Below are 19,603 nucleotides of genomic sequence, written 5' to 3' on the forward strand. Positions count from 1 at the left end.
ACCCCCACTGTACTACATCTATTATCCTAAGCTATAAAATGTTTTGAGGTTTCCTGGGATGGAATGGGTATAAAATTACAGTCCATTATTGTTATATATTTCTTTTCATTACTCTTTGTTATATTTCTTAGGTCTCACCAAAATAATTCTTGCCCCCTGACAGTTTACAACCTTCCGATATAAGTAGATGGTCCCCAAGTTCCCCCTCCCAAGAACATCGTTTCTGGAGCTCTTCCTGTTCAGCTCTTTTAATCTTTCTTCATAAATTCAGTTGTCCTCCTCCATCAGTCCGATTGCTTTTCCTCCAGGGTTCACCCCATTTGTCTGTACCTGGCTGGTAATTAGAGGCTCAGAGCTGAGCATGGCTTTCCAGGTGGGGTCTCCACAGGGTCGTCTGTTACTCCAAGCGTTGCTTAGCAGATGTGTCTCCGTCTCCTCTTGGGCCCCACACTTCACCCCAGACAGGCTAATACGAAGGGAGCACAAAGGAGAACAACACAAATATTACCCCGACCCAGAAAATGGGTCCTGGGAGGAAGATTACAAAGCTGGACCCTGTTCTGTTTAGAGCCGAGAAGCAGTCCCAGGAAGGGGGTAGAAACAGCGGGGATTCATTTTCTCCTTTATCTTCAGTAACAAGAGAGCAGGTTTTACTCCACAGCAGAGACATTTTGTCTTAAATGTTATTAAAACCTGCTTGGGGCTGAGCTGTCTGAGGTTTCTCTCCTTCCAGAAGCCACTAGAAGGTTCCCCTTCAGGGAGATGAGACACGGGGAGGAGCTGCCCGTCCCAGGAGCCTGCTGAGGGCACAACTCAGGATGTCCCTCTTCTCTGCTCCATGCTCCTTCCCTTCTCTCCAAGCACTTTCCTCACCCGAGTCACACAGGGGCAGTTTTCCAGCTGCTCGCGGACCGTGACCTGGGACAAATGCATCTTCTCATTCGCAGGTCTAGGTTTAGGGAAGGGGAGAAAACCATGTGGGCAGACAGCTTGCATCGGCTCATATGAGTCGGTCATACCTCTCTGGCCATTTTATCAGCTCAGTTTTCCCTCTTTTTTTTTTTTTTTTTTTTTGAAGATTTTATTTATTTGAAAGACAGAGATCACAAGTAGACAGAGAGGCAGGCAGAGAGAGAGGAGGAAGGAGGCTCCCCGCTGAGCAGAGAGCCCGATGTGGGGCTCGATCCCAGGACCCTGGGATCATGACCTGAGCCGAAGGCAGAGGCTTTAACCCACTGAGCCACCCAGGTGCCCCCGTTTTCCCTCATCTTGTTTGTACACCCCAGCCCTGGAGAACACGGATCTTAGAGTAGAAATCTGACAGGGGCTGGGCAATGACCACAAGCAGTGGATTAGAACGTGGTTTTGTTTTTATTATTTGTTGGTTAGTTTTTTAGAGAGAGAGAGAGCGAGCGAGCAGCATGTTTGTGCAAGTGGGGAGGGGGACACAGAGAGAGAGAAAGAGAGAATCTCATGCAGACCCCTGCAGAGCAGGAAGCCAGACTTGGGGCTCAATCTCATGACTTTGAGGTCATGACCTGACCTGAAATCAAGAGTCTGACACTTAACTAATGAGCCACCCAATGTGTTTTTAAAGTGGATTACGTTGGGCATATGGTCTCATTCTCCTGTCCCCTATGTGCTTTAGGGCAGGCAGCCTAATCAACCCAAGCCTCAGTTTCCTCACCTGTAAGATAGAAGCATCTTACGGGGGTTTTGTGAAATGGACGGGAGTGGGGCGTAGGAAGGCTCTTGATACTTAACAGGCATTTATTCAGTCTTAGTGTTTCTTCCCTGGGAGGGAAACCTATCATGGGGGGCCGGCTCTGGTAGAACTCATGACATCTCAAGCTTACAAAATTTCCGTAATTATCTCTACGTACGAAAAGTTAGTGTTTGGAGGGAAAAAAATTCAAAGAATACAGTTAGTCAAATCCATTAACAAGACAGCTTCGAAGTTCATAACCTAGCTTTGATCTGCAATTTAGAGGAAGGAGTTTCCAAATACTTGAGGGATCATTTTCCCCCCTTGATGTGATGTTGGAATTTAACTCCCATTAACCGTTACAGATATAATGAGTTGGCAGCCAGGGGAAACATACCCTCTAGTGCTTAATGAACACAAAATAAAACATTTCCTTTTATCTTCAACATCCACCAGAGTAATTTGAATGATGATATTCATATTCATGATGCATAAGACCCTTCCATCAGCTCCGTATTGTCACTAAGACTCCTATGGAATGACAATAAGTTTGCTGAGATCTTTTTTGATGATAGCATGGTGTGGTAGCTGCCGCTGAAGATGAATCATGGGGTCCCATTTCAATAGAAAGTAAGAAACATTCCACAGTCGCTGTGTCTTTCTACCCAAACCAATGGATGTTGGTGGCCTTGAAATAATCCCTTCCAAATAGAGCATATATCACCTTTACTGGAGCTCTACCACCTGATGGGATGAAGACAGGGCAGTGGCAATAAAGAAGACCATTCTCCCCAAGCATGAGGTTCTGCAGTTTTCCCAGCAAGGACTAGAAAGGATGGGCTTGGGAATTTGGAAAGGACCAGGGCTAGGGAGGAAGGCTGTCGGGCTGTGCTCCTGTCTCATACTGAATGTGAGAAAATCTCTGCAGCGAAGCCAACACTCTCCTTCACGTATCTGTAGCTCCTTGAGGCACAAGACTACATCTTTCATGTCTTTATTTTCCCCACCTTTCTTAGCACAGGGCCTGGTGTACAGTGGCTAATGTTTTTGAAGCCTTCGCTGTGGACCACGCCCTGTGTTGAGCATCTTTCATCATATCAACTTACCTGTTTCTCATTACAAGTCAAGAAGAGAAGAAGATAGTATTATTATTCCCTTTTTATAGGTTAAGAAACTAAGGTCAGTTCAGAGAATTCTGAGAACTTGTTCAAGGACACCCAGTAGATGTCAGAACTGAGACTTGAATCCAGGTCTGTCTGATGCCATCATCATCTGTGGTCAGAGGTGCCCAGTCTGAGGTGCTCAGAGAAATGTTTGTTCAACAGCACTGAAGTCAGTAATGGAGTCAGCATGAGTGAAGGCTCTGTGCCTTTTATGCATGAGTCTGGACACAAACAGTAATTCCAGTATGGGATAAGTCTAGAAGAGGTACAAAACATTCTGTAAAGGGCCATAGAGTTAATATATTTTAGACTTTATCATAACTACTCAGCTTTGCTGTTGCAGCATGGCCAAGGTCCAATAAAACTTTACTGACAAAAACAGGCAGTGGATGGATCTGCATGGCCTCCCCCATCTGGAATTTGCCAATTCTTGGTCTTGCCAACAAAACCAGTGGCTACATTAAGTTGGGGGATAGGGAGCCCCCAAAGAAGATGGAGCAGAGTTTGATGTTGTCCCCTCAGGATCTCCAAGGGAAATAAGTAGCACAATCAAAGAGTTAACTAAATTGAGTTTTATGGCAGGACTTCCCACAGAACTGTGTACAGAGATAAGAGAACCAATGAAGAATGGTGACGTGCCCAGGGATCTGTAACACTGGGAAGATGTTACCAACCTGGCCCAAAGGGACAAAGGGAAGAACATTATTACTGGAAGATGGCATGAGCTATATTCATGGGAAAGAAGCAATCTGTCAAGGATTGTGGCTCTAGATAGGAAAATGGAGTCCTTGCTTGAACCAGGGCCCAAGAGATGAGGGCCAAGGGGAATAAAAACCCAACCTCTCTCTCTCTTCTTGCCATCTGGTCTCCTGGTCTTCCTTTTGCCAAACTCAACTGGAAACCAGGGAGCAAGGGAGCCTGGGTGATGTGTTCCAGTTGAGCACAGTTCCCAGGGCTCAAATCAGGACAAAAGAGTAGAAAAGGGACCTGAGAAGATAATGGAGAATGACCATCACAGTTTTCTATGATAAAGTTAAGCACTGCTTTTCCACTGAGATGCTGACTAGTTTTCATGAATCAAGCAATATTCGTCTAAACTTCCCTTTCCCCATATCTTTTTGGGCCACAACACTAGAACAATGCATTTCCTGGCAAACTAGTAGTGTCCTACAGAATGTAGCTCTTTTTGGAGAATAACTTTATAGTTCCCTCTCCAGGCTTGTTGGAAAAGGCTTCTTGTATACAATTGCCCTGGGCCCCATCTGCTCAGCGCAAATGTGCAACCACATAAAAGCCGGACAATACATACTGGATCAATGAATACCGAAGAAGAGTTAATAACACTATTAAGAAAGGAGATGCTGGAAGGTTGTGATCTCTGGGTGATTTTTTTTTTCTTGATAATTATCTGTATTTTCCTTTTATTCTATGGTAAACAGGAAAAAAAAAAAACAAAAAAAATAAAGAAAGAAGAAGAAGAAAGAAAAGGAAGCTCTGTCCTAATAACACACTTAATTGTTCAGAAAAATGTCAAGATTTACAATTCCAGGCTCTCCCAAGAATGTGTAACTGATGTTACTATCCAGAGTCACTAACTCATTCACTGAATCATTTCACAAGTGTTTATTGAGCAGCTACTATGAACCAATTAGGAAGCTAAGCACAAGGATGCCAGTGCTGAAAAAGATTAGCACAGCCCTGCTTATATGAAGGCACCAGAAATAGATGAATAAGGCACAGGGTCTTTGACCTTGAGGTCTCCCCAATTTGGGTACATTGAGTACCCAAGAGAGTACACAGGGTAGGTAGAAGAGTATGATCCAGGTAGGTAGAAGAAGCTATAAGTACCTCAAAGCGGCACTTACCCCAGTCAGGTTTAATGGAAAGTTTCCTGGAGTATATAATGCCTAAACTTCTATTGGGAGATACAAAAATTTATGCAGAAGAATAAGGATGGCAAGAGCAGTCCAAGCAGAAGGACAGGCACAGGCAAAATGGTGCAAAAAAGTGGGGGTAGATGGCTTTAGAACAATGCTGTCCAACTGAACTTTCTATAACAATGGAAAAGTCAATAAATCTATTCAAAATGGCAGCCATAGCCACTTCTTTCTGTTGAGTGGCTAATCTGATTAAAGAACTGAGGATTCCATTTTATTTAATTTTAAATATTTTAAATTTGATAGCCACACAGGGCTAGTAGCTTCCAAATTGGTTGCACAATGCAGTTCTAGAACAAAAAAGTTGGGGTAAGGAGTGGTTCACAGCAAGAGGGCCATCAACTGGACCATATTCGATGGGCAATGGGAAACCACTGAAGAATGTTTGGAAATGACCCATGGTCAGTTGCGTTCATGGCAAATCGCAGCATGTAGAGAATGAGACACAGGACTGAGCAGACCCGAAGCCATGAGCAGACATTTGCCAGGAGGCTCTAAAGGCACCGGAGACCTCGACAGACCAGAGCAACAAAGGTTGTCACGCTCGTGCTCAGGGAGTCCCAGGCGGTTCTCATAACCCAGGTTCTGGTGCACATGGTGGTGGACGTGAGATAAGGCTGGGAAGATGGGGGATGGGGAGCCCTGGAAGGAAGTTTGGGGCTTTTCCTGCAAAGAGATGGGGGTCAATGAAGGATCGTAAGCAGAGAAGCAGATCTTAGGTGTGACCTTGAGTTAACTGTCAATCTATCTGAACGTCTATTGCGTGTTTGGGGAACTGTGAAACGCAGATAATGAGCCCTCCAACCCCACATGGGTCTGTGTGAAGGTGAGACAGCTTTCCTGCAACAGAGCAGCTGCCTGGCCACCCTGCCAGCCCCCCCGCCCCACTCCCACTCCCTCCCCGCTGCCACCCCGTTACCACATGACATCTCGGGGTGTGCTGCAGCTTCCCCCTTCTCAGCTGTCACTGCCACAGGCTTGACGCTGAGCCATCTGGAACCTCTTTTCAAATCCACCCCCCCCACGCCCCCCATAACACCCTACGCTGTTCCACGAAATTATAGGTGTTGGCGTGGAGGAGGAAACCAAAGCTGACTCTTGATCAACAACAAAAAGCATCCATATCGTTAGAAGGTTTGTTAATAAAGAAATGCCCCCACTTTTCTTTGTAACAAAAACCCGGACCGCCACGTTGGTGCCTCATGGGAAACAATGTTGGGATCAATTCTGAATTGTTTTAATTCGGCCTGAAAGAACTGTCTTCCCTCACCCCTTGCCCCAAATACAATCTCAAGGGAATGGGGTAGGCTTGTTAAAGGTGGGGTATGATTATTCAACAGCAGGAGATTGGGGATTGACTCTCCACGTTCTGAGGGTGTGATGTAATGCCAGTAATCAGAGACCAGCCGGTAAGGCTGTTTGAAAAAACCACACTTGGAAAAAACAAAACCCAAAACCACCTGTTGCCACATCATTGAAAACTTTGGAAAGCCTTCTGCGTAGGAATGAGCTTTCCTTGTGTTAGAGAGGGGGGCAGGGACACCCCTTCTCTCCCATGGGCTGCTCGGACCACTCTCTTTGTTACTGTTTGCTGAGTTATTGTACTTTCTGAGCCATCTGTCGTGCCTGAAAAAAAGTGGGGGGATCTGAAGCATCCTGGAGGAAATCTCATCCCGGATAAACAGCTCCCTGGGGTGATCTGACCCTTGTGTGATTGTGTGCGGGTGTTAGGCCTATGCTTGAAAAGCCTCTGATCCGTTCTTCTCTGTCCTATTAGAACTTGTTGAAATGTTACCAGAGCAAAACCAAGGAGAAACTGTCTGCTGCATAAGCTTTGCAGATACAGCCTGTAACCTGCAAGGCAACAAAGCCCGGGGACAGTGAACTTCCAGGACAGAATCCATAGCTGGGGGTGGGGCGAGGGGAGCTCATCTAGATCCCGGCTCAGCCAAGGAGCCCAGGAGCACCTGTTCCATTTCTCTGAACTTTGGTTTTCTATTCTGTGTCTGTAAAAGGAGAAGAAAATGATATGCTTCTCTCATCGGGGTGTGACCAAGTAACACATGAGATAGCGTAATGTAAAACTTCTGGCAAGATGCCTTGCACAGAGCTGCTGTTCGATACTTATCAATTATCTTCAAGATAATTGCTGTGTAATAAAGTAATTTATTCATTTGGCAAGTATATATTGAGCGCTGCTATGTGCTGGGCACTGTTCTAGTTGCTGGAGGAACATACAAACATGCTGGTTTTCTGGAGTCTACTGTATAGTGGACGACACAGAAATTAAAAGTAAATCTATAAAAAGATAGCGGATATCAAGTTAGGTAATGATAAAATAAAGAAAATAAAGCAGGATACATCCAGAAAGAATGTCAGAGGATATTGTTTCAGAGACGGTGGTCTGGAACGGTCTCTCTGACCAAGTAATTTAAGCACAGAAGACAACAAAATGAGGGACATTGCCGCAGATAAAGCTAGGGGAAGAGTGTTCCAGGCAGAAAGAACAGCAAGGGCAAAGGCCCTGGGGCAGGACTGTGCTCAGCATACTGCAGGGACAGCAGGAACTCAGTGTGGCTGGGGGACAGGTTCATAGGGAAGAGCAGTAGGTGAGTGGAAATGAAGTACCAAGGCGCGGTCAGAAGCTGGAGTGTTTTGAGAAGTGCTGGTAGTTTCATATGTGTTTATCGTGTCTCTCTGATGAAACTGAAAATCTCTTGGGACAGGAGAGCAGAGCAGTTATGATTCTAGTCTCTAGAATCAGATAGATCTGGATGTTAGCCAAGCTTGAAACTTTATGTCACTTTGAAAAGGTCTCTTAATCTCTCTAAGCCCCAATTTCCTCCTCTGTAAAATGGAGATCGTAATAGTGCCTATCCCACTGGATTTTTATGAAGATTAAATGAGATAATTTTAGTAAAATGCCCGGCATTAAGTGCTCCATATGTTAGCTATTATTACTGAGGGCAGCGGAACATTCTCTGCACTTTTCCTTTATCAATCAACAAATACATATTAAGCTCTTACCTTTGCAAGCTCTGTGATATATAATCCCGTACTTCCCACGTGGGCGTTGAGCGTATAACTCGACTCTTAATTAATTTTTATAGCCTTACAAGACAGCAATAACTTTCTAACCTAGCAGTCAGCTGACTGATAACTCTATGCAGAACCCAAGAACTAGAAGGAAAATAACGTATGTCTTTGAATTCCCAAAACACCTGTCAGAAAGATTATGCACCAAAGCTATAAATTTGAATCACAGGGACCTCTTCATGCCTTACACGCTTTTCAAGCCAGTCACATGCTCAGTCAGTCGGGCTTCTCAGGTTACAGAGGGTTGGAAGGGACAGTGGCCAGAGGCCAGCACGCTGAATGTACGGAGAGCCACAGTACAAAAGACGAAATTAAAACTGAAATGTGGAGAGAATTCGAACTATTCACTCCCTCCTTTTTTATTTATTCAGACATTCACTCACCTAACAAATATTTATGAGTGACTATTGTAAGTGAGGCACTGTTGGGATCCAGGTACTGGAAAGTACCAAGAACATGATGCTTGTTTGTCCTCACAGGGCTTGCAGCGTGGGGAGAAGAGAGGGACAAGGGATCCATCTCAGTGGCGAGTTAAGCACTAGGCTAGGGTGAGTACCAGACAGCAGAGGGCGCTAGAGGAGCATCCAGCAGTCTTGGGCCACCAGAGACCATTTCCTGGAGGAAATGGGGGGCCCTTTCATATCAGGGCTCTCAGGCCATGGTTCATCCAGTGACTCAGTAAGAATCCCCACATTGCACTAATGGCTGCTCAGAACCACGATGCTGTGGGCACAAGATAAGGGTAACCAACATTCACTGTGTGGGATTTGATAAGGTGGAGAATTTCATGAAGACATCCATTCAAAATTATTTCAGTACAATTTTTGGTTCACTTTCAATCCTAAAATTCACATTACCTGGAAATTTTGGTTTAATTACCAGGTTGAAATCTTGCTCTTGTGACATTAACATTTATTTCACCAGTGATAGTAGATCTCTGAGAAATTGTTAGGCTGCAGTTTTCAGACAATGCATGAGGTATACCATATAATATTTTATATTGTTCATAAGTATTAAGTTACATATCTACTTTGGTCTTCTTCTTCTTCTTCTTTTTTTAACTGTGTGGCTGTCGGGAGAAGGCTTAAGAAGAAACATTCTTTACTACAGGAGTCCTATGAAAGCTTGGTACTACCAAGCCTGGTGCTTGGTACAATTTTGAATCAGTTATGATTCATGACTAAGTAATGGCCAGTTGTCCTCCTGTTTGGTTTACTCAGAAATACATGCCGTTGATAGTCAGTGCAATGTTGTTTGTTAGAGTAAAAGATTGAGAACAATCTAAAAACCCAACAACAGAGGACTGGTTAAATCAAAGATGGCAGATCCAGGGGGACCTGGGTGGCTCAGTCAGTTAGGCATCTGCCTTCGGCTCAGATCATGATCCCAGGGTTCTGGGATTGAGCCCCACAACAGGCTCCCTGCTCAGCAACGAGCCTGCTTCTCCCTCTACCTTTGCTGCTCCCCCTGCTTGTGCTCTCTCCCTCTCACACTCTCTCAAATAAATAAATGAAATATTTTTTAAAATCCATAAATGGACTATTATGCAGTCATTAAAAAATAAAGATTGTGCTAATATGGAACAATCTCCAAGATATATTGTTAAGGAAAAAATAGCATTTAAACTTTTAAAAAAACATCTATTTTATAATACATGCGAGGATGCACAAAACATTACTGACAATGGTGGTCTCAAAGCAGGGATACTGGGTGACTGGAGTTTAGGAGAGGAAGGGAAATTATTTTACACTGGTAAATTTTTTTGTATTACAAATTCAAAAACAAATCTGCAAACAAAATTTTAAATGAAGAAAAAGTAAAAAAAAAAAAAAAGAAAGAAAAAGAAAAAAAGTTCCACCAATCCCAAAGGGAGCATGGTGTTGGGGCAAAATGGTGGTACAAACTGAGCAGGAGTCAAGTGAGGGCTCTCTCCTCCGTGTCCTGGCACTGTCCTTTGGGGTATGATCAATGGTCATAAGCCAGCAGTCTGCAGAGAGAATCTTTCTCAAAGATGGTTGTGTTCCATCCTTTAAAAATGTGGGTGCAAAGGACTTGGAGTATGCATTTCTCCAAAGACATGTAAGTGGCTAATAAGCACATGAAAAGATGCCCAACATCACTAATAATTAGGGAAATGCAAATCTAAACCACAATGAGATACTGCCTCACATCTATTACGATGGCTACTGTCAAACAAACAAACAAACAAAACCCCAGAAAATAACAAGAGTTGGGGAGATAAATGGAGAACTCTTGCGCACTGTTGCCGGAAATATAAAATGGTGTGGTTGCTGTGGAAACAGTACACTATTCTTCAAAAAAACTAAATATAGAATTACCATGATCCAGTGGAATGATCTAGCAATTCCACTTCTGGGTACCTACCCAAAAGTATTAAAAACAGTCTCAAAGAGATATTTGCACACCTGGGTTCATAACAGCATGATTGCCAATAGCCAGAAGGTGAGAGTAAACCATATGTCCATTAATAGATGAGTGAATAAAAATGTGGTAGATACGTGCAATGGAATATTATCCAGCTTTAAAAAGGAAGGAAATTCTGACGTATACTACAGCAGGAATGAACCTGGAGGACAGTACGCTAAGTGAAATAAGCCTGTCATAAAAAGACAAGTACTGTATCATTCTACTTTCTATCATTCTACTAGTCAAATTTATGGAGCCAAAAAATTAAGATGGTTGCAAAGGGCTGGGGAGAGAGAAGAATAGGGTTCAAAGGGTCCTGGGTTTCAGTTTTGCAAGATTGAAAGAGCTGTGGGAATGGATGGTGGTGTTGGTTGTACAGCCGTGTAAATGTATTTAATACCACCAAACTGTACACTTAAAAAGGATTAAAATGGTAAATTTTATGTTATGTGTACATTAAACAATTTTAAAAAATTTTTAAGATTTTATTTGACACAGAGAGAGAGAGAGATCACAAGTAGGCAGAGAGGCAGGCAGAGAGAGAGGGGGAAGCAGGTTCCCTGCTGAGCAGAGAGCCTGATGCAGGGCTCGATCCCAGGACCTGGAGATCATGACCTGAGCTAAAGGCGATACTTAACCGACTGAGCCACCCAGGGACCCCTAAAAAATTTTTAATGTGAATTTGAGTGTATCCAGACAGACTTTCCAATTCCTTAATAACATTCTTACGTTCTGCAGCCAGTTTCCCACATTTACCTGAAAAATCGGTTTGGCACATATACCTTACCCACTGGCCCCACATGCATTGAAATTTGTGAGCCTTAGAAAATATATTTAACCTTCTTAACCCTCAAATTTCCTCCCAGGTATAATACTCCCTGTCTACCTTACATAATTGACGGAGGGGTTGATGAGTTACGTGTGGAAGCGTTCCTGGGCTGAAACTGTCAGACCACGTGATGTGCTGGCTTCCCTCCCTCCCTCCCTGCCCCCTGCCTCCCGGAACAGATCAAAGCATGTTTCAGGACGTGGGTTAGTGACAGCGTCACACGCACTTAATACCTCAGTTGGGCAAAAGGGAACAGAACTCGTGTAGGGAAATTGAAATTAAATGATCCCATGGGTCAGTTTCCTTCCCTTAAAATCTTCTCAGTCATTGGGGTTGGGCTGGGAGAGGAGGAGAGCATGGTGCGTGACTCCGAGACATGCCACACTGTGTAGAGAACTTGGTTCTCTGCTATCATGTTTAGTCGAAGTGGTATAACAGTGTCTTTTCCTCATGGTTAGATTATCAGCCTCAATGCAATAATACAATTTAATAAATACCGACTTAAATAGAAATGAAGGAGGAAACTGCAAAGCACATGGGTCATCAGATTCCTGCATCCTGAGCTGGCCCACGGCCCTAGACACTGAGGACTGGCGCTTCATAGTACTTTCAGCCCCTTTCCTGTTTGTGTATGAGTCCCCTAAAGGGGACTTGAGAGGCAAAGTGGGGGGGGACTTGGGGGTAGGGAAGGAAAAAATGAAACAAGATGGGATCGGGAGGGAGACAAACCATAAGAGACTCTAAATCTCCCAAAACAACCTGAGGGTTGCCATGGGGATGGGGTTGGGAGAGGGGTGGGGTTATGGACAGTGGGGAGGGTATGTGCTATGGTGAGTGCTGCGAAGTGTGTAAGCCTGGCGATTCACAGACCTGTACCCCTGGGGCTAATAATACATGATATGTTTATTAAAAAATTTTTAAGAGTCGCTTAAAGGGATGGCTGGGTGGCTCAGTCGGTTAAGTATCTGTCTTCGGCTCAGGTCATGATCCCAGGGTCTTGGGATCGAGTCCCGCATCGGGCTCCCTGCTCAGCGGGGAGCCTGCTTCTCCCTCTGCCTGCCCTGCGCTCTCTCTCTCTCTCTCTCTCTCTCTGACAAATAAATAATCTGTTAAAAAAAAAAAAAGAAAGAAAGACTTCCCTTAAAAGGAGCTAGTTTTACTAAAGACCCTTCCTTCTCCCTTCCATCCACCCTGCCTTTTCTGTCGCTCCATCCTCCATTCCTTTTTTTCTTTCCTCCTATCTTCCTTCCTTCCTTTACTAACTAAACATCTGCTCTAAGCCCGACATATCTAGATGTAGAGGATACTGCAGCTAATAAGACAAAGTCCTCAACCTTTGCCACTAGCATTCCGGTCGGGAAGATTGCCTTCCTAGCCCGATCTCCAAAACTCTATGTGTCTTAATGCAGTGCTCTGAGAAAGAAAATCTGTCCTTGAATAACGTCCTTGAAGAAGCTAGAGTGCCTAAATCTATCAACACGCTGGGGCATTGCTTGAATCTGACCTCTGAAACAAGCAACAGAAATATTTTGACTTTATAAATAATACCTGAAGCATATTTATAGTGTGTCTTTCCAGGACACAGCTCCAAGCATCACAAGATTTATGTGATATAGAGAGAAGAAAATCATCCTCATGTAGTACATATGGAAAATAGGTTTAAAAAAAAAATCAAGTGACAAATCTCTGTAGGATGATCAACTTGAGGACACTTGTCAAGCAGTATCCCACAGGAGTCATCGTACTTAATTTTTTTGTCAACAACTTGGTTAAGTGGATTTTATAAGTGATTCAAAATATGTCTGAGTGGCTGGAACTAGAAGCAAAAATGGTTTTTAAAACAATCTTGACAGCGCTTCCTGCTGACAATCAAGCGGGCGGAGATGATGAACATTCCCAAAGTGATAGGTCCTTCTTCACCAGGGAAGGGGGTTGTACGAAGGTTGGACTCATTGAGCCCGGCTGCTGTCGAAGAAATCCTATTCACTCAAGGATGCTAGAATTTTGAACTCAGGGGGAAAAGAGAAGAAAAATTCTGGGAGATGTAGGCTTGCCTCCACTGCATACCTCTGGTTTTACGATGAAACAATGAAAATATTGAAGATGAAATGACCCCTAAGACCCCCACCTAAAACTAGGATGTCCCAGTTGTTGATTTACAGCCTCTCAGCTCCATATTCCCTCTTCCTGGCTTCGCAGGGGCAGGGCCTGGAGCTTGATCCTGTGGACATCTGTCCTCTGCCAGGTGACCCAATGGGGAGCTTTGTCACAGGGGGTGCTCTGGGAGCAGAGCGGGAGGAGGTGGTCTGTCTTCCTGGTTCTGGTATTGTCCTCTCTCTTCTTGTTCCTGCAGCCCAAGGGATACTCCATGGCCCTCATCTCGGGGAATTTAGCAGCACCCTTACAGATGGTTACTAGAGAGTTCTGCCAGACCCCAGCCAACTTCCTAGAAAGTACAATATCCCCAAGAAGCTTCCTGATGGGTTGGCCAGCGACCCAGCTGGACCCCAGAGGATGAGTCACAGCAAATTTGATCAGCCGCTGACGGAATGTCTCTGCTGGCCAGAGGGCCCTAACCATACTCTTTCCAGTAAGCCCTGAATCTTAATTTGGCTCTCAAGAAGGCCCTCTTCCAGATTTGTTCCTTCCTTGGGTTACCTGCGTTGGTGCTAGGGAGTAGCTACTTCTCATATCTGCTATTTGTATAATCTTGGGAGTTTCTTAACTCCTTATAGTAATGAAGTCTCTGTTACTAGTTTGTAATTCTATCTTAAACTTTCCCCATTCATTACTGTGTGATTTCTGTTTCTTGACTAGACCTTGTTGAATGTGCTCATAGCCTCCAGAAATGTGTGCTGAAGAGTTTACTAGAAGCAATGTATAACAAATTCCAGAGTAGCACTATTCATAACAGCCAAAATGCCCATTACCAGCAGAAGAGAGAAATAATTTGTGGTATATTCATGGAAAGGAATGCTGGAGAGTGACTGGAATAAATGAACTACAAATATATGTGAAAACACAAACAAACAGAAACAGAATGTTGAGTGAAAGAAGCAGAAACAAAAGAAAATATGCTGTATGATTCCATTTATGTGAAGTCCCAAAACAGGCAAAACAAATTCTGGGGCTAGAAAGAAAGAAAAGTGGTTATTCCTAGAGGGGATTAGTGATTAGGAGGAGAAACAAAGAGCTTCTGGGATGCTGGTAATGTTCTGTTTCTTGGCCAGGGTCTTGGTTATACAGATGATCATTTATGCAAATTAATTGAGCAGTGCCTTTTTGATGTTTACATGTTTGATGTTTAAAAATTAGTCATGCTGAAAATATGTAATATTTAATAAAAGTATTTAATGAAACACATATTTATTGGATTGATGAGGTACAAATTATTTGACTCCATTAATAATGGAAAGCACATTCATTCAACAAAAAATATATGTACATAGTGTGTATCATATGATGCTAAGAATCAAGAGATGAATTCGTTAGTATTGGTTCTGTCCACAAAGGGGCGTGGTCTCCAGGGGAGGCAGACATGAAAATGACAACTACAACACAACATGCTTCACGGATTTGTTCAGGTGGTGTGGATGGGGTGCTACAGATAGAAGAGGGAACCAGGAATGGTGTATTGAAAAGCTACACACAGGAAGGGGGCAGATCTGAGAGGAGACCTTCCCTCTGCACAGTGAGGATGTATCTCCTCACTCCACCATCCTCCACTTCCATAAAAGGTTGAGCAGGAGAAAGGGGGGTATTCTGAGCAGGCAGAATGGCATGCACAGAGATGTGAATTTTAAAACTCACTGTAAACTCAGAAAACAGTGTTTAATGTCCTAAGAGTCTGGGTAGCACTGGGAAGAATGGCAGGAGATGGAACCACAGAAGGAAACTGAGGCTTGATTGTGACATGCTTGTACACCTTCTGCAAGTGTGAATTTTGCACAAGGTGCCAAAGAAATTCTGCATAGCTAGGCTTTAGAGATGCCCTCCCACCCAATACCCAACGGATGCCCATGTTAGTTCTCTTTCACGGAGAAATCAATGAAACCCATAGAATTTGGTACAAGTGACACTGTGTGACTTCTGAGGCCACTGCAGCTTCTGCTTTGATTTCTTGAAAAACTTGTTCTTGGGGTGTCAGTTATCATATAAGAAGTCCAGCTTGCCTGAGTCCACAGCATCTATGAGAAAGCACCATGCCTAAGAGAGACTATGTGGAGAGGGTTGTCCCTCTACCCAGTCAAGCGTTCAGGTGACTCTAACCTCACCTGACATCTGAACACAACTGTGTCATAAACCCCAGTGGAGAATGGACTCACTCTGTGTTGAATGTGTATGACATAAAGAACTGTAAGAAAGATTTTCTTTTCCTTTTTTTTTTTTTTTTGATCTACACTATATTTTGAATCACGACTCTTCAGAGTGGTCTCTTACGCAGTACTAGACAAGTAGACCAGATACTTTGGTATAGAAATATGACAGAGAGAGTATGAGTTTGTCTTTAGAAATACAGTCTGGAGGGATGTCTCCATCCTCAGTAGGCTCAGTAGGTTAAATCACTGCCTTCGGCTTAGGTCATGATCCTGGGGTCCAGGATCAAGTCCCACATTGGGTCCTTGCTCAACAGGGAGCTTTCTCTCTCTGCCTCTGCCTACCCCTGTGCCTGCTGGTGTTCATTCTCTCTCTCTCTTTCTCTGACAAATAAATTAATTCTTTAAAAAAATCACAGTCTGGAGACAGCATGGAGGAAGATTTGAAGAAGGCAGATGTTGAAGGTACCAAGACATGTTCAGAGGCTTTCACAGGAGGATATGTGGACGGAGAGGCTAGAATGTAGAGATACTTGTGAGGCATACTTGACAGGGTATCGAGATCAAATAATTATGTGGTGGGAAGGAGAGGAAGACTGGAAATCTTTCAGGTTTCTGCCCAAAGAGAATAGGTGGTAGATAATGTCCTTAATAGAAATTAGAGCCTAGTGGGGTGTCTGGGTGATTCAGTTGGTTAAGTGCCTGTCTTTGGCTCAGGTCATGATCCCAATGTCCTGGGATTGAGCCCCTCATTGGGATTCCTGCTCAGCAAGGAGCTTCTCCCTCTCTCTGCCCCTCTCCCTGCTCATGCTCACTCACTCACTCTCTCTCTCAAATAATTAAAATCTGAAAACAAACAAACCAACCCAAGAGCATATATGGAAGGATAGATGAGTTGTGTAGATGCTTAAACTGAAGGGGTTACAAGGATATAATGCTGAAGGAGTCAGATACGTAGTTGGAAGTTTTATTTAAGGCACACAGGAAATTGGGGCCATACATGACTTTTATACACATATAGGCTCACAGTTACATATTAGGATGGTTGAAGTTACAGCGATGAGATCACCAATAGAAAGGGTTTAGGGCAGCAAGAAGAGGGAAAAATAATGGAACTTTGGTAGACTTGGGGCAGAGGCGGAAAAGCCCACAAACAAAACTGAAAAAAAAATAGGAGAAGTAGAGAGAGAAAACTGGAGACTCGTGTCTCAGAAGCAGATAGAAAAGAGGAGAATGTCAAGAGTATGGAGACTTTCATTATCAAAAGCCACCGCAAGATGGAGTAGGGTGAGAATGTGGTATATGGTTTTGACAACTAAGAGGTCGTTAGGAATCTGAATGAGACTACTTTCCGGAATCTGGCTTGATCAGAGTAAAAAGCAAAGACTATGAATTTAGATTGCTCTTTGAAGATACTGGGTGGCCAGAAGAAAAACTAAGGTAAGTTTGAGCAGGATCGTAGGCTATGAGGAAGGAAGAGACTAAGGACAGGTTAGCTGACACAAAGTGCCTTGGCCAGTCAGAGAGGTGGGATAGAGAGGTCTCTAGAGTCATCTGTTTTACAGGCATCTGCTCTTCCAAGTGTGGTCCACGGGCCAGTAGCATCAGAGACACCTGAGAACATGCCAGAAATGCCTAATCTCCGGACACAGCCCAGTTCTAGTGAATCATAACTTGCATTTATTATTATTATTATTATTATTTATTTATTTGAGAGAGAGAATGAGAGAGAGAGAGAGAGAGAGAGAGGTCAGGGGAGAAGCAGGGAGTGCTGAGCAGGGAGCCTGACGTGGGACTCAATCCCGGGACTCCGGGATCATGACCTGAGCCGAACGCAATTGCTTAACCTACTGAACCCATCCAGGCGCCCCATAACTTGCGTTTTAACAAGACTCACAGAACCTGGTAAGATAGGCATTACTGTTTCCGTCTCTACCTAGGATGAGACTCAGGCTCATAGAAGTTGACTGACATAGCGGAGCTGATTAGGGACTGAGCCAAGATTCTATCCCAGCATCTAATGATCTTTTCAAGAGGTGGACAGGCGAGTTCACAGGGATTTCTACTTTCACTCAATTCAGGGCAGTTGCTTCAGATGCTAACACCGCCGACAATCCATCACGGGTCTGTAGTTCTAGTGCCGTCCGCTACGAGTTTGTTGTTACGGCGATGGACGAGTTCCTTTCTGAGCCTTCGGCGGCCTCCCAGGAAACCACATTGACAGCGTCGGAACTTCACTTCCCAGCAAGCCCAGCGGCCGCTTTCCGCGCGAGGCATGACGGGCAGCTCGGCCCGCGGTCTTCTCAGGCGGAAGAACCTCGAGGAGGGAGGCCACAGAGCCTGACGTGACGGCGCGCGGCATCCTGGGATGTGTAGTCTGGCTCTGTCTGGGACGCCCCCTCGGATGAATGGGGCCCAGGCTGACTGCGAACTACAGATCCTCGGCCGGCTGCGTTGGTGGAGGCCGCGGGGGAAGGGGAGCCGGCGGCGGCGCTGCCGAAGGAGAGCAGCGCTGCGGCACGGAGGGAATGATCGGTGCCGCGGCGGACGCAGCGGCCCGGCTTCTTGGGGAGGCGGTGTAAGCGGGCGCCGCGCCTCCGCGCTCGCCCTCCGTTCCGCGCTCCGGCCATGCGCCCGGCCTTCGCGGTGGGCCTGGTGTTCGCAGGCTGCTGCAGTAATGTGATCTTCCTAGAGCTCCTGGCCCGGTGAGTGACCTCCGCGGGCCGCACCCCTGCTCGCAGCGCGCGGGGCCGCGCCGGGACGGCCTGGGACCCGGCGGAGACGGTTGCTCCGTGGCCCCGCGAGCCGCCCGCTCTCCCGCCCTCCAGGTTGCATCGCTCGGAGGGGAGCGCCGGGGGTCCTGCTGTCCTCACCCGCTTTCCCCACGCGGCGGGATTGCAGCCTGCAGAGTTTTTCTCTCGTGACCGGTCCAAGGTCGGCGGGGAGCTCGTGGCAGAACCCGGGGCTCCTCCAGCGCTTTCCGCGATCCTGTTAATGCCACACGTCGGACCGGGGCAAAGCCCTACGGCTTCTAACGCAGTCTGATTTTGCACTTGCAGCCAAGAAAGTTTCACTAACTAACCTCCCCCCCCCCCCGCCGTCCCCCACCCCAGGCATGTGTTTTCTCGGCCTTCGAGATGGTTCTGAGTGCTTGACCCAAACAGACCTCCCGGTGATGTAGTCCGGTGGAGCCTTACTTACTCAGAAGGCCGGCCCCCTTGACCAGAGGGAGGAATTCCAGCTTTTAAGATATCACAGTCTTTAGATCGAGAAGCGTGCATTTGGAGGCGTAACTTTATAAATTAAGAATGATTATGGCACTTTTTTCCCAAAGGGAAACTAGGTTAGCTTTATTGAGGTGGCTCTCAAATAATGTTGAGCAACGTGCAAAGTTCAGTGGATAGGAGCTGTTGTTACAGAAGACACGACAGGTGGACTAGGAAAGGTTCAGGACCAAAAATCTCAAGTCTTGGTTCGGTCCTCCTTCTCCTTTAGCCGCGTTGGGTTCCCTTTTCTGGCTGAAGAATAAACAATGTGTGGTGTTCTCTAGGGCCATATATCTGAATCTACACATCTCCACTGACCATCAGAACAATCTTGTGAACCAAACAGGTCAGGAGTTACTATCTCTTTTGCTGAAAATGAAACAGGGCTCAAGAAGTCAGACGGTCTTCTACTACTTGTAGGTAGCAGAGCCCAAACTAGAATGCAAGATACCTGTATTCTACTCTAGTACCTTTTGCAATCTCCCTGTTGTTTTTGAACTTAAGCAGCCCACGGAATTTTGGTCAGTGCCTCACCTGGAGGTGAGCTCGAAATGTATTTATTTTGTTTCCATGATACCATTGATTAGTCATTCTAAAGCAATCTATTTAAGGTTTGGGTTAATTTTTGCTGTTGCAGAGCTTGAAATCTTATGCAGAAAGTGTTGATAAAGATCTGTCACTTATTTTGGGCATAGTTGGAGAGAGGTTTAAAAATTAAAAAAAGAAAAAATGTACCCACTTGTCAGTCTGGTATACGTCCAAGGAAGGTCATTTGGGAAATAGATTTAAAAATACTAAAAAAGTGAAAAAAATCAGGCCAGCCATGGAATAATGAGAGAATAATATACTGTATTATAAATATAT

The 19,603-nt window shown here is 44.9% G+C and overlaps 1 protein-coding gene across 5 annotated transcripts in view; it reads left to right on the forward strand.

Moving 5' to 3' along the window:
• The first annotated feature begins 17,769 nt into the window (after nt 1-17,769).
• Nucleotides 17,770-19,603, forward strand: part of SLC35B4 (solute carrier family 35 member B4) — a 40,516-nt gene continuing 38,682 nt past the window's right edge. For all 5 annotated transcript variants that reach the window (XR_014301096.1, XR_014301097.1, XM_082692857.1 and 2 more), the window contains exon 1: nt 17,770-18,178. Coding sequence is in view for 3 of the 5 variants with exons in the window: in XM_082692857.1 (XP_082548983.1) it covers nt 18,102-18,178 (77 nt within the window). In the remaining 2 variants the exon portion in view is untranslated. The remainder of the gene's footprint in view (nt 18,179-19,603) is intronic.

Source organism: Mustela nivalis (genome assembly GCF_964662115.1).
Source record: "Mustela nivalis genome assembly, chromosome: 12".
In the NCBI taxonomy this organism is placed as follows: Eukaryota; Metazoa; Chordata; class Mammalia; order Carnivora; family Mustelidae; genus Mustela; species Mustela nivalis.